Genomic DNA, 11,600 nt, shown 5'->3' with positions numbered 1-11,600 from the left:
CGTTGATGGATTTCTGTATATTAAACCATACCTGCATCCCTGGGATGAAGCCTACTTGGTCATGATGGATGATCGTTTTGATGTGTTCTTGGATTTAGTTTGCAAGGATTTTGTTGAGTATTTTTGCATTGATATTCATAAGGGAAATTGGTCTGAAGTTCTCTTTCTTTGTTGGATTTTTGTGTGGTATAGGTATCAGAGTAATTGTGGCTTCATAGAATGAATTAGGTAGAGTACCTTCTGTTTCTATTTTGTGGAATAGTTTGTGAAGAACTGGAATTAGGTCTTCTTTGAAGGTCTGATAGAACTCTGCACTAAACCCATCTGGTCCTGGGCTTTTTGTGGTTGGGAGACTATTGATGACTGCTTCTATTTCTTTAGGGGAAATGGGGCTGTTTAGATCGTTAATCTGATCCTGATGTAACTTTGGTACCTGGTATCTGTCTAGGAAGTTGTTCATTAAAAGACCTTTCTATGAGTATGCATATGTCAACCACTCTAAATTCTACCATTAACACTTTTTAACTTATTGCATATTATTATCTCCTATGAGTCCTCCCATCTTCTTTTTCTTATTGGATGTGTTTCAAAAGAAATATACATTTCCTACTACTGGGACTTTCTTTATTTTAAATCTCACCTGATTCTAATGTGTACCTAAGACTTAGAACTCACAAATTAGAGAGATTAGAGATTAGTTTTTCCATTAGGGTTGTTTAAGTCAGGCTCAGCCACATTAGTGACAAACTTTCTGTAGTGTAGTTACCATGGGAGGAACCATCGCTCAGTACCTTCATACTCACTTATATCTCACCACACTACTCAGCACTACAGACTCAAATCTGTCAGGGATTTTTTTCTATGCTCTAACACCATGGCTATGTACAAGATGGCTGTTACAAGGATTTAGACAGAGAATGGGTTGTGGTTTCATTATTACACCATTGGTTCTTGAGCAGATGTCACTTGGTTGATAATGATGTTAAGGAGGATTGGAGGCTACAGAGTTACTGAATGACAGAGATTTTCTAAAAGTCTGTATATTTAATCCATGCAACAACTACTATTTCAAACATCAGACAAAAGGTGGAAGATAAATCTCATACCTGGAGTTTCCCCTTTTCATAGGCGAGCATATTTTTGCTATCAGTAATTTTTTCCAAGGCCTTTTCCACTTTCTGTTGAGCAAAGTGAGAAATCAAACACATATACCGTTACCATTTACATACAACATGATTATCACCTCCCTTTTAAAACAGGTGTTAATATTGTTATTTATACAGAAATAATATCAAAATTTACTTGCAATGTACTGTAGCCTATAAAACCTTCCCCTAGACAATAAATCATTTGCTGACAGAAACATGTATGGAGCTCGCCAATGAAGATACAAAGGTGTAGGAGTCTCAGAGTATGCTGTCCTTTGTACCTGCATTCCTCTTTTCTTTGCTTCTGATTTGTTAATCTTTGGTAGATATGTTTCCCTTGATGTGGTGTGGTTGTAATAGTGATTGTAAGCTGTTTGAAGAGGACCATACGTATCTTAGGAACAATGACCACAAACTCTGGCAGTAGAAGACCATTGAGTTATCACAGCTTTAAAAATTACCTCTCAGAACTTGGAGGTAAATACCTATCTTGAAGATACCACACACTTAGACACATGACTGGATAAATCTGAACTGGATCTAAACTCGAACATCTCCTTTCCTGTGGTTCAGCTTTCATAGTAGCAAAAAGTACTGTGTAAGTTGCCAAGGAAGGGAAGCAATGAACAGTCATATCCTGATTCCTATGAATTAAAACAAGCATGGCAAGATATCATAAAAAGTACAGTCATGGCACCCATATCACAGTGATAACCAACAACTGTTTAACTGGATTCATAGCCCAATGAATGGGAGGAAAATCATGCCTGATCCTACAAACCTATCCAACTTCCAGATCTAGTGAGGTCATGGATTTTAAAAGCATCACTATCACTTTATTAGATCAGCATAATTCCTAACCATATTCTAAAGCTTATCTTTATGCCCACAAATAAGTGCAATTCTCACTCTTCATCAAAGAAGCTTCCTTTTACAGCAAATGGAGACTGTTACAAACCCCCCTACAATTGGCTCTAAGTGAAGATGAATGCATTTAGAGGATCCCAGATACAATGGACATGATCCCTGACACATCTATACAACACAGCCCCGACACCTGAAGGCTCAAAAAAACATCACAGCCGAGGGGCAGAAAGCTTGTGGAGCCAGAGAACATGGAAGCCTGTTGCCAGATTGTCTCCTAGAAATGGCAGGGAAGTGATACCTAGTATAACTCAAAAAATATGGGTGCCTAGTAGAGATCTGAACAATGGCAATATCAATAGAGGTGTTAATTCAGCAGGGGGAATCTCCTAGGGTCTCATCCCTAGACAAAGAACAGCAACAACTGATGACTGCTGACAAAAAGAGATTACCCAGAAATGAGTCCCTAATCTGTCACCCAGTACACGATGGTCAGCCATAAATCAAATGCATGTAAGACATATTAAAAAGAAGTGGGCTATATTTACATATGTGTGGTATCTATTTATCTACATAGACAGACAGATGTCAGGAGTCATAATGGGACAAGCTAATAACTAGCAGGTAGGTGATCATCTTGAAATGGCCTGCTTTGGATTGTTATATAATCTGTGACAGGTGCATCCTTATTAAGCAAGGCTGTAAGGGATTCATTTTAGAAAAGATCCCTGCTATTAATATGCTTTCCCTGTTATTATTAAACATATATAAACAATCACTAAGTAATAGCACATCCCTTTGGAGCAAATCTCTGCAGATCCACAAAGATGTGTTGTCTTGTAGTGACATTTATTATAGATAAATAGATGACTTAAATTTTAATGATTATCCTATAAGAATTCCTAAAATTATATCTGTAATTAATAAGCTCTATTATAGTGGGGCTGCTATTAGATCCTTTTCTGCTAGTCTCCCAAGTGTCACCAGTTAATTTCTCTTAGATGATAACCCAACTTTCTCCCGCTCAGAGCACATTCCAAGAGGTTGTAAAACAATTAACCAAAGCTCATTTAAAAAAAAAAAAAAACCTGCCGGGGTGGTGGTGGCACACGCCTTTAATTCCAGCACTGGGGAGGCAGAAGCAGGCAGATTTCTGAGTTCAAGGCCAGCCTGGTCTACAAAATGAGTTCCAGGACAACCAGGGCTATACAGAGAAATCCTGTCTCAAAAACAAAACAAAAAAACCAAAACAAACAAACAAAAACCCCCCAAAAAACCAACCAACCAACCAACCAAACAAACAAAAAACCCCCACAAAAAACCTATAGGTCCTAAAAAAAAAGGGAACTAACAATTTATTATAGGTGCTAGGATAGAAAATAAAATATTGACTGGGTTTAATCTATACAAAATTTCACTAATAATGATTTTAAACCTTCAGTGAACCTGTGGAGCTGAGAAAGGTGATGGATGTTTAGCCAGATAATTACTCCTAATGGATATGCATGTAAACATTCTCAGTTGTAAATTTCTATTTCAATTTATGATTGATTTTTGTGTGAACTTGTGATGAATTCTGTAACATGTAATCATGTTTTCTGAAAGATGTTTTAAGTGCTGAGGAGAAGAGAAGAGTCAGAACTGAACTCAGAAGAACGGAGGTGAGAACTGATGTGAGAGAGCAACTGAGCTGAGGGGAAGTTTTCAGACAGAACACTTTTCAGACAAAACTGAACTCAAGCACTTAGAAGTACAGGCACAGCATTGGGAGGAAAGGCATTGAGAGTTAGAGCATTATTGTGACATCCGAGCAGGAGAGAGCAAGATTAGAGGAAGAATGCAGAGTGAAATAATTTAGAAACTAGGTAACTTAAAATACTAAGAGAGCAATGTGCAGAATGCAGAGGGAAAGAGGAAAAAAGAAGACACTGCAGAGAGCAGGAGCAGGCAGGCTTCTCACCATGGGGCAAGAACAAGGCAGGCTTAGTCTTATTAAAAGCAACAAACCAACATGGGTTTAATTCATTTAGCATTAAAAGGGTAGAAGCCTTTTCTCTATATAATAAAGATTGGAGCGCATTTTTCATCCAGAATGAGTGAGTTCCTTCTGCACTGGTGCTCAGTCTTTTGCTCCACATGCATATATAAGTATGGATGAGTGTGTAAGTATGTAATTGTGAGAATGCATGCAAGCTGGGCCCAACTGGGTTTTCATGGAAATGTATAAATGAATAAATGAGCATGCATGAATCTGTATATGAACTTATGTGAGACTACGCGTATTCGCTTATGTAAGTCTTTCCTTCTGCGAGTGTTACTCTCTTCTGGTTCAATAGAAGTTTATTGCTCCAAACTTCCCCCTAGCCCTACAAGTAAAAGGCATCTGGACAATTGAGACAAGGCTCTAGCAATCAATCCTTTACTTAATCTCCTGCTGTTTTAGGATGAGGTGCTAAGTGCCAGAAATTGCAGTTTCTGGCCTCAGAGGATCACAGAAGGCAGGTCAGCTACAATAGCATAGTAACTTAGGTAAGTAAACTTTTTATAATATAGCAACCCCAAATGTCTCGTAAGAGAAAGTCTTACCCCTGAATCTCATAAGACAAAGTCTTAACCCGCTGATGCTCTACCCCTTCGACTGCCTCAAGAAGAACCGACAAGCCGGGCGTGGTGGCACACGCCTTTAATCCCAGCACTCAGGAGGCAGAGGCAGGCGGATTTCTGAGTTCCAGGCCAGCCTGGTCTACAAAGTGAGTTCCAGGACAGCCAGGGCTANACAGAGAAACCCTGTCTCGAAAAACCAAAAAAAAAAAAAAAAAAAAAAAAAAAAAAGAAAAATCTAATAAAAAAAAAAAAAAAAAAAAAAAAAAAAAAAAAAAAAAAGAAGAACCGACAAGAAAGAAGAAACCCCCCACCAGAGCTGGCCACCGACAGAGAGACTGATGAAACATTAATAATCAAAGGAAAAAAGGCCATCAATTTGAGAGGATGTGTGGGGTCTGAGGGAGGGCACATGGAAGGGGTTAGAAGGGAAGAAAAGGAAGTGAAAGACTGAGGTAATTACATTTTAATTTTAAAAATTAATAAAAGATGTTAGGTGCTTATTTAAATTCTTATTTACAGGCTACTAAATTGTTCCTGCACTTTAAATAATGGGAGAATATAAATTAGACATTACCCAAATGAATCTACACCTCAGACTCTGCCATGTGAAGAACACAAATGAAATTAGCGTTTGCTTAGATAACCTTGGTATTATAAACAGAGCAAAACAAAACTGGAGAATCACTTGACAAATAGCATACAAAGAAAAATGATAGTTTCTGTTACAATATATAGTTTTTGACTCACAAAAGTTTTTAGAATATTAGTTTTTAGTTTGTTAGAATATATAGTTTACAAATATTAAAATTTTTAGTCTGTTAGAATATGGTTTTAGACACACAAAAGCAGCAGTACTTAGAAAATCAAGAAGTAATCTTTAAAAAAATTACTTTAAGAAAGATAAGTTAGCAAGGATAACCAGTCCCACAGCTCAAATCTGAAATGTGCCCCACAAAGAATGTGTAAGGCATGGCTACTAGCCACAGGCATCAGAATCTCTAAGAGATGAGGCCAAGTGGAAGTGTATTAGACCACTGGGGTGTGCCCTTTGAACAAGGACATGGAGCCTGCCTTTCTATCTTTTCAGAGGACAGTAGCTCCTCTGCCACACACCCCCTACATGGTTGTTCTGCTTTACAAAGGCTCAAAAGCCACAATCCAACTAATCATGGAAACAGCCAAAACTATGAACCCAAGTAATTCTCTATATTGACAGTATTGTAGGGCACGTTGCACAATGATGGAAAGTTGATACAAATACCCAGAAATTGTTTTCTAGGATATTATTATTATTATTTTGGTTTTTCGAAAAAGGGTTTCTCTGTGTAGCCTTGGCTGTCCTGGAACTCACTCTGCCGTCGAGGCTGCCCTCGAACTCAGAAATTCACCTGCTTCTGCCTCCCAAGTGCTGGGATTAAAGGCATGGGCCCCCATCCCTGGCTCTAGGATATTTTCTTACAGTTCTGGAAACTAAACCTAGAGCCTTGTACACATTAGGCAAGATCTCTATCCACTGAGCTGTATCTCAGCCTTAAAAATCATCTTTTGAGATTGAAAGTTAACAAAAGCTATTAAAGAATTTTAAAATTAGAGATATTAGACTATTGTAATGCTGTTTTTATAAGTATACCTTCATTTTAAAAAAATGATACAGGTTGAAAATAAAATATTAGTCTTGGACATAAGGCTGACTAGCGTCCTTGAAATGTCCCCCTGTAGCAAATGGGAACAAACACAGAGCCCCACAGACACACATTATGTAGAGAGTGAGACACCTTGGAACAATCAGCCAGCCCTACATGGGTTGTCATCATCAAATCTCTACCCTCAAACTCAGGAAACCCCTCTGAAGAGGAGGAAGAAAGAGTGGAAGAGTCAGAAGTAATGGAGGACACACATAAACACACACACACAAACCAAAACAACAAAACCAAAGCCCTCTGAACCAACATGAGCAACACACATATGAACTCCCAAAGACTGAAGTGGCATGCAGCAGGCCTGCACAGGTCTGCACCAGGTTCTCTGCATATATATTATGGCTTCCAGTTCAGCATTTTAATGGGGTTCCTGATTCTTGCAAACAAGTGGATGTATGATTCTTATGCCTTCTCCTGGCCTCTTTTTTTTTTCCCCTGTTGGTTTGTTCTGTCCAACTTTGATGTGGTAATTTTTACTTTATTTTATTATATTTTATTTTGTTGTATTTTAATATCTCTTGGAAGCCTGCTTTTCTTTTTTCTAATGAAAGACAGAAGGGAGTGGATCATGATGTGAGGAGAGGTTGGGGAGGAACTGGGAGGAGGAAAGGGAAGAGAAACTAATCAAGATATATTTTGTGACAGAAGAATCTATAAAGTAAAAAGTAAAAATTAAAAGCAATAATATATTTGATTAATTATTTAACTTTATTTCATCAAAGTCCTACATGCATAGATAATTTTATTTATATCTGGTGCTTCCATTTAGAAAGGTATATTAAAAATCCAAAGGGAAGTGGAGAAAACTGTCACTCAGCCTGGTCTCAGGAATGGCAACCTTCCTACCTGTGGCCCTTTTCTTACTGTGGTTCCTCTGTAAGTAAGCACATGTAGTAATTGGCTTAATTCTAACATTGCTAAAGACTGAAATGGCAGAAATAAACCTCTGTGGCATTTAGGTTTTTTTTTTTTTTTTTTTTTATCAGCATGACATCAATTAAGAAGCTTAATTGAGAAAATGCTTCTATATAACTAGACTGAAGGCATAGGGCATTCTTGGTTAATGATTGATGTGGGAAGTCTAAATTCCCTGGGGGTGGTGCCACTTGAGGAGATGGCCCTGGGTTGTATGAGGAAGCAGACTGAGCAAACCCATAAGCAGCACTCCTTGGTCTCTGCATCAGTTCCCACCTCCAGGCTCCTACCCTGACTTCTTTTCATGGTGGACTGTAAAGTGTTAAGGTGAAATAAAATCCTTTCTTCCTCAAGTTGCTTTTGGTCATACTGTTTTGTCACAACGATAGAAAAAACAAACCAGGGCAAGCTAAAACTAGGCAATATGGGGGAAAATAATAGTAATATTTTTTCATGCACATTGCATGCTAAGCTTTACGATGGGCACTTGACACTAAATCCTGCAATCCTGAGAACCTGGCAAGATCAGGCTTTAATATGAAGTCTGTGATGTGATGCAGTCCCAAAGTATATCTCTAAAGGCCAGTAAGAAATCATACTACAAGTTACCCCTAATTAATACTTTTACGTCCCAACAAACAAAAATGCATTGCTAGCATTGGCTAGCAATAATTTTAATGAAAGTGCAAAACTGCCAAAAACAAATCCTGACAGCCCAGCTTCATAGCTCAAACTCTTATGTCCCACTGAAACACTCTGCAATGGTTTGATGGAAAAGATTCTAGGTAGACACAAAACTCAAGCCACAACTGAGGTATAAGTTATAACTATGAGACATTAAACAACAGGGAGCAGGAAGAACAGGAAAGAATTAATACTAAGCAAATAACTGATAAGATGTATCAAAATCACTAGTAGAAAGAGTCCATAAACTTGACAGTGTCAGTGGGCTCAGGAAATTGGGCAGGCAGATGTGGCCTTACAGATAACTAGACAAAGCAAGCAGAGGCCTGGATAATAGGCAAAGGACATGACTGAATATTTAATCTTGGAGCAAGATCATAGCAGGAATCACAATTAATGGGTTTTGTTATCCCAATAGGTACTGCCAGACTTCCCACTGTCCATGACACCTCAGAAACTAAGGACTTAAAACCATCTGCCTCACACTCTACATGTATTAACTTAATCCTCAAATACTTTTATAGCCATGGTACCATTATCCTCATTTTGATAGATTAACAAACTGAGGCTCTAAGAGATTAAATGTTATCTCTCACAGGCAAAATAGATAGCAAGAAAGTCGGACTCAAAAGCCAAAAAGGCATAAGATTTAGATTATATAATTCTTCAGCGTTGAAGTAATAAGCAATTTATGACAGGGCTTAGTAGAAAACTAATCTTAGATAGAAAAGAACACATTAGGCTATTCTGTGACATCTAAAGAATCCCTTGCATGTCCTAAAAATTCTCCAGAAGTCCAACCACATAAAAAGATTATTAGCTTAGAGAATGATCATCTCCAAGTCCTCTTCACCTGAAGATGCTGTAAGGATGAGCACCATATATTTGTAATGCACTGACCTTGGCAAGCAGCTTTTAGAAATCACACTTATTACTGATTGCTTAATGGGAGAAAACAGGTAAGAAACATGTTTCTTCCTCATTATTTACGTAAAAGGAAGTATGTTAAAACATCAAGTCCATTTCTGTTTGCCAGTATTATTGATCCCTGGTGACAATCACTTAGAGCTGTCCCAATTGCCTCCTCTAGACTGACCTTTTTATACCCACCCCTTGGTAGTCAGAAGTGGCTTTGTGATGTTCAAGGGAAGCCATTTTATCTGTTAGATGCTTATTTTCTTCCATTAGAGTCTGCAGGTTTTGATTCAACACATTAATGTCTTCCTTTGAAAACAAAAGGAGAAAAGAAATTATTTTTAAAAAAATCATATTTTAAAATAACAGTTGAATTGACAATTGGAAGGGAGTCTATGCTCACATTTCCCATCTCAAAGAGTGGTGTTTTGATGAGTCTTGTTTGACAGCTTTAGAATGCTCAAAACTAGTTATTTTTATTTTCTTTCAACTTTTACTTTATTTAAAAAATCTTCTCACGTGTTATATTCTTATCATGCTTTTCCCCTCCCCAGCTTCTCCCAGATCTTCCAACCTCCCCATCCACCCAACTCCATGCCTTTCTTTCTTAAAAACAAACAAAAAAAGAAACACACATAAGAACCCTCCATAAAACATAAGCCAAAATATACAAGCAGAAGACCAATACAACAATAAATGCCCAAGCAAAGTATCATGAGGCAATAGTCTACAAAAACCCCATCAAGATCGTTTTGTTTGTTTTGTGTTGGCCAACCACTCCTGGGCGTGGCTAATACCCGAGTATTAGCCACTCCCCGAGTGTGGCTAATACATTCAGTGAAACTCCTTTGGAGAAAACTAATTTTTATTTTGCCAGAAGATATCAATTTCACATAGTTTCTTAGTTAAGGGTATGACCACTTCCCCTCTCAGTGCTGGGGCCATCTGGCTTGAACTTGTGCAAGAAGTTGAGAAATACTATTAACTAAGAGACTGAAGAGAAGAACTCCTCCAAGTATACATGGAACAATCTCTATGATATGCTAGGTCATGAAGCAACTATCAATAAATTGGAAAGGGCCAAAATCATCTAAAGTATGTTCTCAACTATAATATAACAACATTAAAATTAATAAAACTAAAACTTAAGCTAGAAATCAACAAACAAGCTAAACATAAAGCAAACAGTACAATCATAAATAGTAGAGCACAAATTAAAGTACAGGAAAATAACTGAAAGCAAAAAGCAGGTAGCTAGACTAACTAAGGGAAAACACAGAAGAAACAAATTACTAAATAGTAGTGAAATAGAGAACATTCCTGCTAGTCTCATGAAATAAACATGTATGAGGTCAGAACAACTGTATGCTAACAAGCTAGGCACCCTAGATGGAATGAACACATTCCTAGAAAGAACATATCTGTTGAAACAAATTCAAACAGAAAAACACACACATACAGAGAGAGAGAGACAGAGACAGAGACAGAGACAGAGACAGAGAGAGAGAGAGACAGAGAGAGAGAGAGACAGACAGACAGACAGACAGAGGGGAGGGGGACAAAACTCTGAAGAGATCATCAACAGAAGGTTGAATCAGTAGTAATATAAAGCAGAAAAACAAGAAAAATTTCCCACAAAGTAAAGACTGTAACATGATGGCTTCACTAATAAATACTACAAGAACACTTACTGAAGAACTGATACAAACCCCTCAAAAAGTCTTAGCCAAAAATATGATTTACCAGATAATTTTAAGAGGCTAAATTATCTTGACACCAAAATCAAAGTTAACATATACAAAAATAAAAATAAAGAACAATATATCTTATGAACAGATTTTAAAAACTCAACCAACCAACCCACAACTTACAAAGAGGTGTGTATCACATGACCAAGTGGAATGTATCTAAGGGATATAAGGCAACTTTTGAAAAAAAAAAAACATTTGAAATCAAAGAATGTAATATATAATAGTAAAATAAAGGACATGATCCTTAAGATTACTTCAATATTTCCAGATAAAACATTTGACAAAATTCAAAATAGTATCATAACAAAAATTTCCCAAAAACTAAATGTATAAGGGCATTTTCTCATTTGCATGAGAGGAGCTTACCAGAATTGTACAGCACAAGGTGCCTGTACCCACCTCAACACTGCAGGACAAGTTCTAATCAATTTATACATGACAAAGAAAGGAATGTTGTATTAAAACTGTAATGTTCCCCAAATGAATGTATAGAGTTACTGCACAGTCCATCAAAACTGCAGCTGTCCTTTCTCACAAAACTGGAAACGTTCATCCTAAAAGCTCATATGGAAATGCAGACTCAAAACAACCAAATGCATTTAAAAAATAGACTTATGAATCTTAATGTCCAAAGAAACTATTGTTATTAAGACTCATATTGACACAGAAGCTAACAGCTTCTGGGACAGGCAGGAACCACAGAGCTTCTGAGGCAGCCCTCTTTTGGTGCTCCAGACATCCGACCACCTACCCGGCCAGAGGACAGGTGTCCACCAAGCCCGAGAGGCTTTTGCCTCAGGAATGGCGGGAGATATTGTGGTTCAGGGACACCACCGAAAAGTAGTCTGCACAGGTGAGAGTGTGCACACAGAAGCTAACAGCTTCTGTGACAGGCCAAAGCAACACAGCTTCTGGGAAAGGTTCTGTTTTGGGCCTTCACCTTCGACCAGAAGGGAGGTCTGAACACCAGATATCTGTGCACCTTCCCTGTAAGAGGAGAGCTTGCCTGCAGAGAGTGC

At 37.8% G+C, this 11,600-nt stretch overlaps 1 protein-coding gene across 8 annotated transcripts in view; it reads right to left on the bottom strand.

The window, feature by feature from the left end:
• Nucleotides 1-11,600, bottom strand: part of Ccdc150 (coiled-coil domain containing 150) — a 98,632-nt gene that overhangs the window by 43,697 nt on the left and 43,335 nt on the right. For all 8 annotated transcript variants that reach the window (XR_002378901.2, XR_002378903.1, XR_002378905.1 and 5 more), the window contains 2 exons: nucleotides 9,026-9,139; nucleotides 1,107-1,178 (listed from right to left, as the gene is read on the bottom strand). Coding sequence is in view for 4 of the 8 variants with exons in the window: in XM_021173989.1 (XP_021029648.1) it covers nucleotides 1,107-1,178; nucleotides 9,026-9,139 (186 nt within the window). In the remaining 4 variants the exon portion in view is untranslated. The remainder of the gene's footprint in view (nucleotides 1-1,106; nucleotides 1,179-9,025; nucleotides 9,140-11,600) is intronic.

This window comes from Mus caroli, chromosome 1 (assembly GCF_900094665.2).
Source record: "Mus caroli chromosome 1, CAROLI_EIJ_v1.1, whole genome shotgun sequence".
In the NCBI taxonomy this organism is placed as follows: domain Eukaryota; kingdom Metazoa; phylum Chordata; class Mammalia; order Rodentia; family Muridae; genus Mus; species Mus caroli.
This window is presented reverse-complemented; position numbering and strand designations above follow the sequence as displayed.